At 46.6% G+C, this 18199-nt stretch overlaps 1 protein-coding gene across 2 annotated transcripts in view; it reads right to left on the bottom strand.

Moving 5' to 3' along the window:
• Positions 1–18199, bottom strand: part of TTI1 (TELO2 interacting protein 1) — a 47564-nt gene that overhangs the window by 20009 nt on the left and 9356 nt on the right. For both annotated transcript variants that reach the window (XR_013975242.1, XM_080925244.1), the window contains exon 2: positions 2660–5000. Coding sequence is in view for 1 of the 2 variants with exons in the window: in XM_080925244.1 (XP_080781370.1) it covers positions 2660–4958 (2299 nt within the window). In the remaining variant the exon portion in view is untranslated. The remainder of the gene's footprint in view (positions 1–2659; positions 5001–18199) is intronic.

Raw genomic sequence — 18199 nt, 5'->3', positions numbered from 1 at the left:
GCCATGTCCCTTAGCTAGTGGCACTATGTGAGAGCTGGTGGCAACTGTAAAAGCCAGGACCTGGGTGGAAGAAATACTGGCTGTGGGTGTACCCAGGAAGTCCTCAGTGTCATGGCAAGAACAGCTTTTCCCTATCATGGCCCTGGACCGGAATGCTGCTACCTTATCACAGCCCGGAAGAGCAACAGAACTGGCTGACTCTGGACCAAACTTCTCAAACAACAAGCCAGTAAACCTTCCCTCCTTTAGGGTGTTTTAGCCTCCGGTACTTTGTCATGGTTTCTGAGTGGCTGCAGTCCAGATCAAACTTCTCTTGGCCCATGTGCCCAGTAGGCTCTCTGCTTCCTGTTTAACCCTGTATTGCACTCTCTACGACATTTCTCCAAACACTCCAAACCTGCCTGTGCACAGTATTCACACCACTCTGCTGAGAGTTCTCAGAATGGTAGAAAAAGTGCCACAGCTCGGCAGCCTCCTCCACCTTTAGATCACAGCCTTAGTGGCACTTCCCAGAGAGGCTGTCCCTGACCGTTCAACTTAGAGTAGCCTATCCCTGCTTCTCCCTGCATAAGGTTTTCATTTCCTTCAAGGTGCTTATCAGCGGCTTTCTGAGCTTGCTTGATGCTTTCATTGCTTGTTTATCATTTCTCTCAGTAGCAGGAAACCTCCAGGAGTTTGTTTATCTTGTTCACTGCTATATCCTCACTGCTTAGTGTAGCATTTGACAGCAGGCATTCTTTACTAGTGGGACGTTCATGAATGAATGAGTGAGCACTGCAAATGTCACCTCAGAGCAGAACACAGTCCTTGTCCCAGTCGCTTCTCCTGAGAAAGTTTCTCACATGATCTTGTCTTTTTAGCCTGACAGACTGAGGTCCCCTCTGTCTTGGGGGTTATTAACAGCACTGGAAATATGTTCTTTGGATAAAAGCACCAAAATATAGCTCAATGTTTTTCATTCAATGATCAACTGTCCAGCTGAGGGATGTATTTATTGACTAGACATGGTCTTGCTATATAGCCCAGGCTCTCTTGAACTCAGGATCCTCCTGACTGAATTTCCTGGCAGCTGGGATTACAGGTATAATTCTACCAAGTCTGGCATTTTTTCATGGTACAAATTGTGCCATATTAATGGTGGCACAACAGGATCAAAATAGAGAAGAGACAATTAAGTCAACTTGTACAATTAAAAGGTTAAAAGGAAAGGCTGGAGAGATGGCCCAGTAGTTACAAACACTGGCTACTTTTCCAAAGGACATGGGTTCAATTCCTAGTACATAGTAGCTTATAGGTAGATAGATATCTGTAACTCCAGTTCCAGGGGATCTGACACCCTCTTCTGGCCTCTGAGGATACTGCATGTCCGTGATGCAGACCCTCTCCATCCCTCCCATATTCCGCACCCCCCCAAAAAAAACCAAACAAATCTTAAAAAAAGAATTAAGGAAGGTTACAGTGCTTTGATCCCGCACTAAGGATGTAGAGATGGCACAGAAGTTAACAACACTGGCTGCTCCCTAGATGGCCCAGGTCTAGTCCTCAGCACCCACATGGTGTCTCACAAGCTAACTCCAGTGCTAGGAGATACAGCACCCACTCCTGGCCTCTTCAGGTACCAAGTACACACGAGTAGGCATATATACACACATTCGGGCAGAATACTCACATATATAAAATAAATGTTTTAACATTTTTAGATTACTGCTGTCCAATATGGTCAACATAACTATAAAAACTGAACATAATTAAAATTTCAATTCCCTACTAGATATAATGGTTCACACCTGTAATTTCAGCGCTAGGGGGGAGGCTGAGGCAGGCGGAATGCTGCAAGTTCCAAGTTTAGGTTACACAATGAGTTCCAGGGCAGCCTGGCTTGCAGAGTGAGACCCTGTCTTTAAAAAAGCACCCAACCAAAATATTCAATTCCCCAGCAGTTTTGGCCACACATAGCTACTGGCGATTGTAGTGGACAAAAGAGACAGAATATTATCATCAGAAAATTCTATTAGAGGGTTAGGGATGGAGCTCAGTGGTAGAATACCTGCTTAGCACATGTAGGTCCTGAGTTCAATTCTCAGAGCCAACCACTATCCAAGGAAAGAAAAGAAGGGAAAGGTAAGAGAGAGAGAGAGAGAGAGAGAGAGAGAGAGAGAGAGAGAGAGAGAGAGAGAGAGAGAAGAGAGAGAGAGAGAGAGAGAGAGAGAGAGAGAGAGAGAGAGAGAGAGGAGAGAGAGAAGAGAAGGGAAGAGAAGAGAAAGGCTCTATGTGCCTGCTCTTAAAAGCTCTCTGTGGCTGCACACTTCCTGCTGTTCCTGGTCTCTACTAGCACAGATGCTGCTGGCTCTAAGCAGCACCAGTGGCAGTGTAGTATATTGGGAAGAGTAAACTTTCCACAAATCCAACGTTATCCCTTATTAATAATGTGACCCTGGCCAAGCAGGTTCTCATTGAGCCATGGTTTTTCTTATTTGTAAAATAAAAAAATGCTAGCCTATATGTATAGAAAATAAACAGTGAAGCCCAATGATCCGGGTTGGAGAGACAACCTTTCCAATGTTCTCCATAGCACAATCATGAACGTGGAATAAAGCAAGAACAGGAAAACCAGGATCCTGGCTATCTCAATTGGCATCAACAAGGGCTTTCAACGTACCTAATGCTGCCAGCAGAGCATGCAGAACGCTGACAAAGGATGCAGCTCTCTTATCATAAAATTGGTCCAGGGTAGCCAAGACATCTTGAACCACGTCTGCTACCAAAGGAAGTAGGCTAGCATCTGAGTTCCGAAGCATGACTTCCAAGACTTTCGGGGTATGAGGGTGCAGAGCGAGGTGACGCAGATTTAAAGAGATTCCATTCACCAAATAGTCTGAATTTTGATTGATCAGGTGCTGTACAGAGTTATAGCCGCAAGCATGGCAAATATCTACCATGGTGCTAGTAGCCACTTGACTAATGAGCAAGGTTTGGTCTCCAGCCTTCTCTAGTACCGGATAGAGAGCTGACATCAAAAGCAAACGAAAGTCTTTTCCTAATGCATAAGCAAACTGGCCAATCCCTTCCAACTGAATGCATATCTGCCAGATGTTACTGTTCATGGAGCAGATAGTGGGACTCGGCTTTGACAGGGCTGGAAAGGATAAAACCTGGCAGGTGTGGATGCCAGATGTGACAGCCTGGAGGCCCTGCTGCTTCATCATCACCTCCTCCCCATCCTCAGCTTCAATGCAGGTAATCAAGTACCAGTTTTCTTGGCTTGTGTATTCCTCTAGTATAGACTTCACAATCTCTCTCAGTTCCTCTGGGCCTGTGCCTGAGCATCTGTTATGAATATCTTCTACGTCCAGTCCAGCAGCCCCTACAACCAGTTCATTAAGGATCATGGCAGCTTGCTTCCGATAAACTACGGATGTATGATACAGTTCCATAAAGTGATCCACAAGCAAATACAGGTCCCCATAATAGCCCAGGAGCTGACAGATCTTCCGAAGGAGCAGGAAAACCCTCTCGTCAGTGAAGCATCGGAAGTGTCGCCTCTGGACTCGGCTCCATGGCCGTGCGGCTGAGGCCTCTGCAGAAGCACTCAGGTTATCAGAGTTCCAGCGACGCTCTTCCACCATCTTGACATCAGTCACCTCTAGCTCCAGTACTTGGATGAGTGCCCTGGAAAGGCGCTGCACATGGGCCACAGAATTGAGAATCATATGTACTTTGGGGCCCAACAGTTTCAGATACCCGAGTAACAGGGAAAGGGTAGAGAACTTGCCCTGATCATCTTGTGTGTTCATCAGGCGGGGAAGAGATGTGGCCAGTGAATGCAGGCTTTCCGACAAGATGTCAGCCAAGGCTCGGCTGCCCACTACTACCTTCTGATCTGCAATACGCCTTAGCACTGTACTGCACTGGGCCTGGACTTCAGGACTTTCATCATTGACTAGGCCAACTAACACCTTCAAGAGGGGACCCGTAGATTCAACCAGGGACTGACTGCACTTCAAAAGCAGGACCTCCACAAGCTCCACCAGCTCCAGCCTCACCTTCCAGTGTGGGTGAGCAGAGACACAGTCAACTATCTTTTTAATAAGGATCGCCAACTTGTCGCCAGTGCTTTTTACCCAGTCTGCTTCCCTGTGAATCATCAGGGCTGCTACTCTGTCCTCAACTGCAGGCTTTGCTCGGGCCTTTGGGATCCTTGTAAGCTGTTCATCAGCCATGATGAAGCCCACTGTCTTGTAAAAGACCTTCAGGGAAGACACGACAATGCTGTGACCTTGTTTAAAGTCTCCTGTGATGACCCTGGTCAGTGTAGTTGAGATCCCGGGTAAGAAAGATGCCAACAAATCCCCCAGCTGTTGCTGCTCCAGTTCATCCAAAGGCCTTGGATGGTCCTGACAATCACACTGAAGGAGGAGAACCTGTAGACACTGTAAGGCAGCAATTTTAATCTGTTTTGACTTCTCCTGCTCTGCCAAGCCCAACAGTAAAGACACAGCAAATCCTAAACGAGGAAGAATGGAGGGCTCATAAAAAGTCAGAATGATGTCCCTGTAAGCTGAGTGCATTAAGGTGCTAAGTCCCTGGATCACAGCCAATTTCAACTCCTCTGACAAAGCTGCGGGTCTCTGGGAGTTGGGAGAGTACAGACAGGCTGAGAGTTCCGAGAAGAGTTCCTGGAGAAGCTCCTGCTCTCTCACACATGTTGAAGAGAGGACAAAGGTGAGACATTCCACCACACTCTGTACCAGACGCTCTCTTTTGGGACCTGGGGTCTTCAGTGCAAATCGCAAGGGGAAGAGAACGTACTGTTGTAGTTCCTGAAGGGCAGAGTCACTTATGGTTTGTAACTGTGTCTGCAGATGCTCCACATTCTCCACTGTCTGGGTCTTTGTGAGCTGAACACACACTGGACGTAAGACGCCAAAAGCCTCCTCAGGAGTGTCAAACACCGCCATTGTAACAACCGCTTTCCCCTCACCGAGGAAACATCCTGCAGGCTAGAGGAGAGAAGCTTCTCAGTAAAAAACAGTCAAGCTCAATGCAAATACAAAGTGAAGGTCCATCCATTCATCCATCTGCCCACCATCCATTCAACATTCGTGGGGTCCCAAGTGCTAGCCACTGCAAGGGGGAACAAGGAAACTGCAAAGAACTTTTATTTATATTATAGCAAGGCTCCTATTATTGGAGTATCCCAGCTTAGTGAGGGATGTAAGCACATGCTACAGTCTCTAGGGATTAGGACAGACCTGAATTTAGGTTCTAAGTGAGCAGGGAGGAGTCACATCCCAGGGAAAGCCAGAACTGAGTCTCACAATATAGGATGCCTGAACCGTGACCTGGGCCAGGCCAAGTTTGGGTTCTAATTCCTGGGCTGCTGAAAGAGAAACATACAGAGTAAAACACACTGTCCTGGTAAGTCAGTGTAAGTTTTCATTCATGTATAGACCTACAGACAATGTGCTTTCTCATGTCCTTTACAACTGATTCCTCTTTACACTCACTCTCTCTCTCCCTCCCTCCCCCTCTCCTTCCCCTCTCTGAAGATTCCTTTTGCCTATTCTTGTCACTGAGAGATTTTTAAGTGAGTGACTGGGGGTAGGGGGTGGGAGGCTATGATCGTCTTTATGTGGACGGTCATATGGAGGAAGGATCAGAGCTGGCGAGGCTGACACAAAGGAAGAAGAACAGTCCAAAAGAGAAGGAACTCAAGGATGCATACTGCCACGGACATCACGGGGAAGAGACTGCAGCAGCACAGAAAGCTGGTGGAATGCAGGGAAGCAGAGGAGACAGGTTGAGAGATAATGAAGAAGCTGGACAGATGGATGCCTGACAGCTTTTTCTTCCTGTGAGGGAGGCTCAGATTCAGAGACAGATGACGGACAAACAGGAGAACAAACAGAGCTTGACTAGAGAAATAAAAGCCTCCAACATTCCCTTTGGGAAAACAGCATGATGGGAGGACACACCCCTGTGGGCCCAGAGTACTCAGGGTTGAGCTGAAGCTGGAGACTATAAACATATAACACTGTAAACCGCTGGCACCCTCACTGGATTAGGATCTTTTCTCCTTGGCTGTCCATGTCTATCTGCATGAGTGAGTCCTAAATCCAGTGGCTACAGGGCTGGTAGGCCAGAGGAGCATGGTGTGTATGGGCAAGACTGGGCCATTTCAGAGCTGTGCTGGTTGGTACCTGAGAACCAAGAGAGGGCTCCCGCACACAATCAGATGCCCAGAGCCTGGCAGCTGGGGTTTCACAGACCCTGTGGCCAAGGAAAGGATTCCAAGTCTCATCTAGATCAGGAAAATGCCAAATGTGGGTGCCACAAGTGTGGCTGAAGACCAATAGCACCCCTGTGGGCACTGGCTTACACACTGTCTGTGACATCTTCTGCCTGAGGTATGTCACTGGATTAACGAATAGGAAAGGAAGCTAACTGCAGTCAGAAACAGGAAATACATTTCAGACTCGTGGAGGTGGTGAAGCCTACCTGTAGTAGAAATACTACTAGACGAAGATGAGAATTTAAATAAAGGACCAGCTAAACAGGTTTAAGTACGCTACAAAAGATATTTCTTAGCATTAAAACTATGATTTTCCATACCCCAAAGTCCACTTGATGAAATAATAATGAATAGATAATGCTAATTCCTGAACCCAGGGAGTGGCCAGGGAGGTCAAGCAGAACTAGCTTAACCCTGAGCAAGGGGCTCTGCAGGTGAGGCACTTGCTCTGCAATACAACAGCCTCATCCAATCTCTGAGAACTCTGTGCAAAGAGCCAGGTGTGATGGCATTTGGGGTAGAGAAAGGATTCCTGGGACTGGCTGACCTAGTCTAGCCTAATCGGTGAGCTCTAGGTCCTAATGAGAGCCTCGGTCTAACCGAACCAAACCAAACAGGTGGATGTTTCCTGAGGGATGATACCCAAGGCCTCCATACACTTATGTGCCCACATGTGTGAGCACCTTGCCCCTCATATACAGAACCTTAAGCACAGACATACAAAAACAAACAAAAAACCACAAGAGACCCAAGAATCCCTTGGGGTAGCAGATCCCCAGCTCAGACTGTGTCTGGACACAGGCCTAATGAAATAGAGGAAATGGCATGTTCAGAATGGCTTTCCTTTGTCATTTATGACCCTCACGCAAGCTATAAGCCTTGAGATCTCTGCCTGCTTTCACTTACCTCTTAACCCCACCATGACTTCAGTTTTACTTCCACTCTGTCAAAGCTGTTCTAAACCAACTTCATGCTGGGCAACTATAACAGCCGCCACCTCACCCTTGCACCTCTTGTCCTGTGCTGGCCCTTCTTGAATTCACATGCCAACTGACAACTTCTCCCTTTTCTTACTACCGCTAGCATATACCTCTGCTACAGTACTGAGAGTCCACAGTTGAGCATGTGTGTCTTACTACTTTAGACCATGGCTCTGGGAAGGTAAGGGAAATCCCATACCTAGAAGTAAAAAAAAGGCCCTGGCAGACATTCAGCATCTCTGCAGTTCCTTACAAATCCTTCTCACAAGTAGGGTAGAGTAAGATATGACAGACTAACACTTTTACTGATGGCTGAAAAGTCAAATTACAAATTGTGTGTGTGTGTGTGTGTGTGTCCTCAAATTCATGGCAAACCTTCTTTCTGCCTCAGCCTCTGAAGTGTTTGGATTAGAGGAGTCATTACATCCACCCAAAAGTCATTTCTTAAAGCATCCAACACCCGAGGGAGCAGAGACAAGTGGACTAACAGTGCAGAGGAGGAGGATGCTCAAAGTGTTTCTACAGCTCCCCACTCCAACTTGGTACTTCTTGGGGGCCTGCACAGAAGAGAGCTATCACTGGAGAAAAGAGAAAACACAACGGTCTAGAGACAAACCTAGTTTAGAGAAATGTCAAAATACAAGATTCTGGAGAGGCTGTTGCTGAAACACCAAGAGATATTCTGGTGTTCTTTAAAGCTAGAGTAACAAAACTGGAGGTTTGCCCTCAAACTGAGTTGGTGACTCAGCTCAGTCCCTCTTTAAGTTCAGTCTTGGCTCCTGTGTGCCGAGTCTCTGAGAAGACAGTATCGTATGGAACCATTATAGTCTTTTTATATACTCTCTCATATGTAAGACATCCCTGAACACGTGAAGAAACAAGACCACACAACTGACACTCCCCAGGAAAGACAAAAGTAAACTCGCAGATAACGGAAACAGCAAGGTCTTTAGAAATCAAGATGAGCTAAGCAGTGGTGGTACACACCTTTAGTCCCAGCACTTGGGAGGCAGAGGCAGATTAGCCTGGTCTACATTGTGAGTTCCAGGGCAACCAAGGCTACTCAGAGAAACCCTGTCTTGGAAAAACCAAAAATAAAATAAAATAAAATAAAGATTAACACAGTAAAGAATCAAAAGAACCACTCCTTTTCTTTCTCCCCTTCTTAGTTAAAAACGATAGGCAGGTAGGTAGATGGATGGGTAGACAGACTATGTGTAGGTCAGAGAACCTGGAGCTCCCCCTTCTACCTCTCACGGCAAGCACCTTTACCCACTGTGCCATCTTGCTGGACCTATTTTTCTTGAGGTAGTTTCTCTGTTTATCTGAAGGTATTACTTACTTATTGCTGCCTTCTTTTTAACAAGTGACTTAAAGCTAAAATTAGAATTAGGAATGGTCTATGAATTCAATAAAAGCTAAACTGAACTCATTTAATTATACTTAAAAGTTGATTGAACAGCTATTGGTCCCAGATTATTATTTTTTATTTTAGGTAGCTTTTTTTTTTTTTTGGACAAGGTTTCTCTGGCTGTCTTGGAACTCAGAGATCCACCTGCCTCTGCTTCCCTAATGCTGAATTAAAGGCCACCACCACCTGGCTAGGTAGACTCTTAAAATTCTTCTTCTTCTTTTTTTAAATCTATTTTTTGTATGTATGTGAGTACACTGTAGCTGTCTTCAGACACTCCAGAAGAGGGCATCAGATCCCATTACAGATGGTTGTGAGCCACCATGTGGTTACTGGGAATTGAACTCAGGACCTGGAAGAGCAGTCAGTGCTCTTAATCGCCAAGCCATCTGTCCAGCTCCAACTTTAAAAAGTAAGAATTTTGGTTCTTAATTCACACACTTTAACTTGATTTTATGTTATCCAAAATGTTCTCTAAATACAAATATTATTCTCGTTTTGTTTTTGTTTTGAGAAAGGGTCTCACTATGTAGCTCTGGCTGTCCTGGAACTCACTATGTAGATCAGGCTGGCCATGAACTCACAAAAATCCACCCACCTCTGTCTCCCAAGTGCTGGAATTAAAAATGTGCACCATTATGCTTGGCTAAAATACTATTGATTTTACTAAAAATAACTATCTGCTGGCATATCCTCGTAGGACTGCAACCCTAGCACCTGGAATGATGAAGTAGGAACAAGTATGAGTTCAAGTCTAGCCTGAGGCCTCATAACCAACTTTACCCTAACATGAAACAACCAAAACTTAAACCCGAAAACCTTTCTTTTGAGTAAATGTCCCCTCCCCTGTCAAACAGACACACAGAGCTAAGAAATGCAGTATCTATCATTAAGAACACAGCGTAAGGTTTAGCAGCAAATGAACTTAGCAGCAGACAAGACTGATCGGAAGACAATCAATAAAAACTGCCCAAACTCAAGCCAAAGCAGAAAAGAATGGTAGGCAGGTGATAACGGACTTGGAGGTACTGAAAGCTCTCATGTGCGAGTAAGGCCTAGGAGGAAGAGCATTAGACAAAGCGATCAACACACACCAAAGCAAATCCCAAGCTGACTAGGGAGAGTACAAACCGATCACAGTTGTTCTGCTGAAAAACCAAAGGGAGAGTAGAGAGGAAGCAGTTACCCCGACTTGGGCTCACCTAGGAGAGAATGGGGGAACAAGAGATGCAAAGAAGACAGCAAGACAGGTGGTCTGAGCAAGCTGACAAGTTCTTATTTTTTCACATGCTAGTTTTATACAAGTAGAAGAAGGAAATAAGGCACGGGAAAGTAAAGCATGGAACTAAGGGAACTTTCCAGCTAAAGGGCTGATCACAGTACTCTTTGTGGAGAATTACATGGGGAGGGGGACAACCTAGGTGCAGGAGGAAATGTTCTGCCAAGCAGGATCTGTTGTCTGGGTGACCGTTCTACTTGGCTAGACCAAAGTGAGACCACCTAATTTCTGGGAAAAGGCCTTTACTGTGGGAAACAGAAACCTACGCTGAGAGCTACATAAAATGGTGTTACTCAGGCTAAGGGAATTTCTTAATTCTGTCAGCTCCCTGCAAAAATCAGAGGAAAATCTACAGGAAAAAGAGTAGAAGCAGGAACCTGGAATGAAGCATGGGGAGCAGAATGAGGAAAATGGAACTGGCCAACACAAACAAGTGTTAAACAACGCGTCAGTCTTCCTCTTGTTGTTTATGTGAAACTAAAATGCAAATGGAGTTCAGTGTTCTGGGAGTCTGCAAGTGCCAGGAAGTGGCAGACAATTTGCATCAGATACATTGTATTTAGATGTCAAACACAAGTCAAAATCTAGAGGGTGTGCTCTTAAAAGAATTGTAAACAAATACCCTCCTTACAAAGGCAGTAGAAAAGGGATAATAATATTTCTGACTAATCTAAAAGAAGGTTTTAGGATTATACACACCTATAATCCCAGCACGCAGGAGGCAGAGGCGGGCAGGTTTCTGTGAGTTTGAGGACAGCCTGGGCTACAGAGTGAGTTCCAGGACAGCCAGGCTGCACAGTAAAACCCTGACTCTGAATAAAAAATTTTTTAAAGGGGGGGGAGGGGTGTGAAAATGAAAAAACAAAACCAACAATGAGCCACTTAGAAAACAAATAGTAAGATGGCAGACATGGTTCAGCTAGAGCACACTGACTGAGCGTCTTCCAGCAGTGCTACTGACATTTTAGCTGGGCGATGATTTGCTGATGAAAGGCTGCCTGAGAACTGGTGGGGACTTAGCGGTTTTCTTGGCCTTTTGATTTTAGACACTATTACAGTCTCACTGCTATGACAACTAAAAATGTCTCCAGGTATTGCCAACTATCCTGTGGAGGCCAAAAATCACTCTTGGATGAGAACCACTGAGAAAGTCCACATGATCCCAATCAAAACCCCAGCAGGACTTTTCTGGAAAGTTGTCAGTTGTGGAACGCCTCCACCTCATACACATGAAATAAAATAAATAATAATTAAAACTGGGTAGAGTGGTGTACACCTTTAATCCCAGTGGTCGGGAGACAGAAGAAGAAGAATCTCTGAGTTTTGAGGCTAGGCTCGTCTACAAAGCAAGCTCCAAGGCAGTTGGAACTACTAGGGAGGCACTGTCTTAACTAACCACAACCACCACTATCACCGTGTATACAAGTGGGGGGGATAGTAGATGCTGGCAAGGATGTGAAGCAACACAATCAATCACTCAGGAAAACTCTTTGGCAGTAGCTAACTCTGCAGGAAAGCAGGTGTATTCTATGATCTAGCCACCTCACACTGATATACACCTAGTAAAACACCTGTATCAGGGCCCCAGAAGATGTGCTCAGGGTGATGCCATCCACTGTCAACCTGGAATAGAAGCTACCAAATTTATACCTATGGATAAATGGTGTTATCATCTCTCAATGGACTGTCATCCAGATTAAGGTTTACCACAGCCAGACATCTAAAGAATGGGCCAAGGATCAGAAATACAAAGCAGATTTTTGTAAGGAAGGCAGTATAACACAATGCTACTTTGATATGACTATAAAGGCAATCATGTAGCTTTATGGGGCAGTCATGAAATCGTGCTTGTGTGACCATATGTCAATTACAGAGGAACTGTTCAGAGCCTCAGTGTCCTGGATTGTCCTCCTTTAAACTACAGCCCTGATTATTTACCACAGGGCTGCTGCAGTTTGCAGTTTCCCTAACCGAGCAGGTGTGCCTGGACCCAAAGGTGACTCAGGGATGGACAGTCAGGCAGAACAAGTAACAACTGGCAGTTCAGACAGTAGCTGAATAAACAGGAGCGGGAGTGGACAGCCACGTCGGCAGCCTCTGGAACTTCTTAGGCTAACGTGTCCTCTGTTACAGGTGCTACTGCAGAGCTGGCAGATGAGACCAACCAGTGGAGAGCATGGGTCATGTCCTCCTTTGCAAGCTTTCCCGCCTCATCTCGGAGATGTGCCATACCAACAGTGGGTGGATCCAAAGGCGCACTCTATACAGGAAGCACCCTTATCTTTTATAGACACTTTCTGTTCATTTTTTGTGGAGACAGGGTCTCTCTACATAGCCCTGGCTGCCCTGGAACTCACTCTGTAGACAAGGCTGATGTTGAACTCAGAGACTCACCTGCCTCTGCTTCCCAGTGCTGGGATTAAAAGCATGTGTCATGTCCAGCCTCTTGAACGACAAGCAAACAATGAAGAGAAAGAAAGCGCAGCTAAGGAAGGAGCTTGGAAGTGGATGCCGACGGAGAAGAGCTCACAGAGAGCACGAATGCTGAGGAAGGAAGAGCACACCTAAAATCCTGCCACAAGAACAGACACATGGAAGTGGAGACACAGTGGCGTGTGCCAGGCTTCACACTGCAGTGACACTGATGAGATCACATGTCAGGCTTCCCCTTCCGGTGCCTGAATAAACTCACAGCATACTCTCTCCTGGCCTCTTCCACATGCAACTTCAGAGTAAGGCCTTGTCAACACCACCCATCTCCTTTCTCCACCTTGGATTTCCGTTCACAGCACTTAGTACCTCCTGTGAACCAGGTCGCCTACCTGTGTATTTTATTTTGGATTCTACCCAGGGTCTCCTCCCTTCACTCAAATGTGGGTCCTAAAAGGCGTATCTTTGCCTAGTTAGTTTCTCGCTCCTGGCACTGCGTATTTTATGTTGCTAATGGTCATGACCCAAGGTCTGGTTCTCTCACTCGATAGAACTCTGAGGAAGCTATGTTCAGACTGGATTCTGGTTAGAAACTACCACATTCTTCCCTCCAGGCAGTTGACCTTATTCACAAAGGGACAACCTGCTGTACCGGTTTTTGAGGCGACCAGTTTTAGATTGTGGCTGTTCCTTAGGCCATTTTTAGATGTTAAGCCCAAATAGGGCCTTTATGGTGTCTGTTTCAGTCCAGATTCTCCTAGTACTTAGCTATGTGGTTTCCATATGTAGCTTCCTTCAAAAAAATTAAATTTGATAGATAAGATAACCTACAACATTTCCAACGTCTAATGATTGCTGTTGGAAAAGAAGACTAGGTTTGGACCATAGAGACATGTAAGAAGTTCCCATACAAATTCCTAAAGACAAAGAAAATTAAGATTTTTAAACTTTTTTTAAAAAGGTCGACACCCTACTGGGGCTCAAGAGAGGCCTCATTGCTGCTCTTGCAGACGATTTAGGTACAATTCTCAGCACCTACACAGTGGCTCAAAAAACCTAGGACTCCAGTTTCAGGGGATCTGATGACTTCTGACCTCCACAGGCACGGGGCATGCAAATGGTATAGAGACATATATATGCAGGCAAGCACTCATGAATAAAATAAAGAAATAATATTTAAGAGAATAATCATCCTATGCCAGGCACTGTACTAGGCATCCGTGTGTTGAACTTGTTAGTGTAGATGTGTACATGTATACAAGAATTCATGAATGTGGACGCCAAAGGTTGACATCAGATGCCTTTTCTCAACTGCGTTCCACTTTTGAAAATAGGGCATCTAACTGTATATGAAGCTCATCAACTCTGCTAGACTGGTTGGTCAATGAGTTTCAGACATATTCCTGCCTCTATCCCTTGGTCTTCCCCAACTCCAATACAGGCTTTAGAAAGTGTGATTTTTGCCTTGCCTGTTTCTTCCTCCTGGCACCAAGTGGTTATTTTATGCTGCTAGTGGTTATTGTTGGGATTCTGTAAACTCCACCCCTCAGTTACCTAGCAACAGCCAGGTATACCCCACCCCTCAATTACCCAGCAGTGGCCAGGTATGCTCCGCCCCAGTGACCTGACACTATAAAAGGAGCTGCTTGACCCCTCCTCTCTCTCTTGGCCTCTCCTGCCCTTGTGCTCTTGCAGCCTTGCTCTCCCCTTTCCCTTCCCCCTCTCTCCCACATGCTCATGGCCGGCCTCTACTCCTCTACTTCTCTCTCTCTCTGCCTCTACCACCCTCTTAACTCTCCCATGACCTGAATAAACTCTATTCCGTACTATACTGTTGTGTGGCTGGTCCCTCAGGGAAGGGATTCCCAACATGGACCCCTCAGAGGCATCTCCCTTGCCTCAGGCCTCGCCGCACCTCCATGGGCCATATGCCCCCCACTCTCTTCATCCTTCCCCTAACATTGGTGCCATGACTCGGATCGTTATCCTTTCACAACATTGGTGCCCTGTGACTTTTCCTTTCATTGGTGCCCCGTGTGAGGATGTTAGATTTCCTCAGGACCAGATCTCTCTTTCCTTTCATTCTGTGACTTTTAACAACCTTGGATTGGTGCCAGCGCCTCAAGAAAATGCAGGTTCGCATCCCAACGCTCACTAGCTCAAGACCCGTGACCGTCTCCCGCCGCCATCTCCCTGCCGCTGCTGCTGCTACCGCTGCAGCCGTCATGTGCCACAGCTGCCTCCCCATCTGCCGCCACGGCTGATCTGCCAACAGCTGCCCGACTCACAGACTTCCAACACGTGAGTTGTCGCCATTACTGAAGCTCTAGACACTTGCTGGCCACTGCTCCACCATGTGTGCTAGTAGCTCCCGCCACCTGGGCTGCTGAGATAGATCAGCCACACACCACACGGTTTCACTTTTCCTGATACCAGATCATGGCTAAGATTCCCGCACAAACATTGGCAAATTGGTAGAGATTGTCACTCCAGTTGGCAGAGAAAATCCCCGATTTCCCAAAAAGGCCTGGCCAGCCTTTGCGGGCAAAGAGGGTTACTTCTCTATAGCCACAGTTTTGAGACAGACATTGACCATTGAGAAGCTCGTCGGGAGTGCCCTTCACTCTTTTTCCCTTCCCCCAGGGCTCTAGCAGCCGGTTCACTCAGCCGAAGTCCAGGCCTGGCGAGGGCACTCTCTGCCAGATCCGGGATCTGGCGAAGCCACCAGGAGTCCGAGTGACGACTCGCGACCCCTGCGCATAGGCGAAACTTTTCTACCGAGTTTCATCCACTGGGACGCTGGATTGGATGGCTCCGTAGCCCCCTCCCTGTACCTTCCCAATGGACAACTCAATGTCTCAAAACGGGTCACCAGGCTCCCCACTGGGATGTCTCCTAAAAAATTCCAAATCTCTAACACTGACACCTCAGCTAAAGACATCTAAATTGATACACCTCTACAACAATGTTTGGACTCAGTATCCACTAGATAATGACTCATAATGGCACCCTAGACTCATTAATTTTATGAGACCGTCACTCATACTGCCAAAGATCTGGTAAATGGAAAGAGGTTCCCTGTGTACAGGCATTTATTTATCTCCGCTCTAATCCTTCTCTGTGTTCTTGTAATCCCACCCACCTCCTTTTAGCAATGAGGCAATAAGGCAGATGACACCACAGCTCTCGATTCAGCCAACGAGCCATCGCCACAAAATCCAAACCTCTACCTCAGCTTCTACTCATGTTATTCTAAGCTTTTCAAAACTCCCTTCCACAGCCAGACTCACGTGTGGACATGGACACGCCATCCGGCCTCAAGCACCACTGCCGGTGCCCCTTTCCTCCCTTTCTGTCCTCTTCTGCGGCACAATCTTATAGTCTGATGTTCCATGCTTTACTATGAGTCTCACTAATAATTTACTTCCTGAGGAAAACCAGCGAGTTTGGGAGCAGAAAAAAAATGCATGCAGACGAGATCCATCAAACAGATAGACACTAACTTAGACCCTAAAAACCCAAAAGGTAAACAACTTCTAATGACCTATTTCTTTTCCTAGAGCTACCCCGACATAAGAGACTAGCCTAAAAGCTTGAGGGGGAACCCCTAACTCCACAGACAGAAGTCTTGGTGCTGGCCTTTAAAGTGTACCATGGAAAAGGTAAAAAGGCTCACAAATACCATATGCTGGCAAAGGCTTCCCGACCAGCCCCAGCCACTGCTACACCACCGGGCCCCTTCTACAGATGTGGTCAATAGGTCATTGGGTGAAAGCTTGCTCCAGCCCTCACAAGCCAAGAGGCCGTGTCCTAAGTATGATCCAGAGGAACATTGGGCTGTCGATTGCCCTGTGTCACGCAAGACAGAGGGACATCACGCCCAAATAACCCTCCAGCCTTCTAGGCTTGGCTATAGACAACTGAAGAGGTCCAGGCTCCCTTGACCTGACCACTGCCATCACGAACAGGGAGCCATGGGTAGCTATCATGGTATGTGAGCAGCCCATCTCCTTCCTCTTGGGCACTGGGGCCACTTACTCGGTCCTGACAGAGTTTTGGGGACCTACTTCTCCCTCCCATTTTCCTATTGTCGGGTAAGAAGACACCTTACCTTCCTCACCAGAGTCCAGCACTTACTTACATTTTTAGGGGTGTACCTCTCAGTCATTCCTTTTGGTAGTGTCAACATGTCCTGTCCCTTTATTAGAGAAGAGATCTAGCTAAGTTGGGAGCCTCTATTTCCTTTGCTCCCCCCATTTGCCTGAACCCAAGCTCGCTAGCAACCCCTCTGCTTCTATCCAGTCAACCTACTAACACAAACATGTTTCCTTTACCAGCTTATCAGGTAGACCCCCGAGTCTGTTGCTAAACACTCTTCTATTGTCACCCAATTACTAGACCCTACCAGGACCCTTTTAAGGTGATTCTTGAGACACCTGCAGCTCTTTTACCACATACAAGATCCATGAGATCCCAGGTGGGAGACAGAAGTTGTTGGTAAGCTCTACTGTAAAAAACTAGCCAGAGTCCCTCCTGTAAGTACTATCAACATTCAGCTGCCCTGACTCTGATGTTGCCATGACTCCACACCTTTCCCCTATCCCTCTTCATGGCATGGCAAGTCGTTTTAAAATATCCGGGACACATTATAGTAATTTGCTCCAAACCTTATCAATCTTCTGTCTACTTCAACAACAGACAAAAAATTTCTAATCAAACTATTAATTAGTTCCTGTTACAGGACTACCAGCCATTGTCCATAGAGGAGCCTGATGTGAACATTTGCCAGGTGGATCCCGATGGTGAAAGCCAGCTGCACCCCCTTACGACGCCCCAAGACAGCAGGAAGTAGCCAATGAGACTCGACGCCCCTATTCCCCTTTCACCATCGGCCTCCCCCTCCCCTTTTTTCTCTTTTTTAGAATGAGAAAAGGGGAGGAATGGCAGCATTAGGACTGCTCCTGAAAAATCTTTCTTCCAAACCAAATGTACTTAATCTCTACCTATAATGTATACATATGTGTGTTCCAGCATCTTGTCAAGTCCAGGTGTTTATTACATCTAGAACAGCTCCAGAGAAGCAACCTACAGATGCTTCAGTCTTCTCTCTCAGACACAGACGCTTCAACTGGACCTGTTACTTCTGACCTATCCTCAGATGGTTCCACAGACCCTGGACAACAAGGAAACAATCAACTCTTAAGACTGGACAAACATCCCTACCCCCACTTTTCTGGCCTCTCTAAACATCGCCCCAAACCAGCATGAAGCAGTCAAAGAGATCACAACGACCCTATTCCTGGTCCACCATCGCCTCTAATTTTTCTTTTTTAATTAAACAAAAATGGGGGAATGTTGGGATTCTGTAAACTCCACCCCTCAGTTACCTAGCAACAGCCAGGTATACCCCACCCCTCAATTACCCAGCAGTGGCCAGGTATGCTCCGCCCCAGTGACCTGACACTATAAAAGGAGCTGCTTGACCCCTCCTCTCTCTCTTGGCCTCTCCTGCCCTTGTGCTCTTGCAGCCTTGCTCTCCCCTTTCCCTTCCCCCTCTCTCCCACATGCTCATGGCCGGCCTCTACTCCTCTACTTCTCTCTCTCTCTGCCTCTACCACCCTCTTAACTCTCCCATGACCTGAATAAACTCTATTCCGTACTATACTGTTGTGTGGCTGGTCCCTCAGGGAAGGGATTCCCAACATGGACCCCTCAGAGGCATCTCCCTTGCCTCAGGCCTCGCCGCACCTCCATGGGCCATATGCCCCCCACTCTCTTCATCCTTCCCCTAACATTGGTGCCATGAC

The sequence above is a fragment of the Micromys minutus genome, assembly GCF_963924665.1.
Source record: "Micromys minutus genome assembly, chromosome: 11".
Taxonomy (NCBI): Eukaryota; Metazoa; Chordata; class Mammalia; order Rodentia; family Muridae; genus Micromys; species Micromys minutus.
The sequence above is the reverse complement of the archived record's forward strand: the minus strand, read 5'-3'. Positions and strand labels throughout refer to the sequence as shown.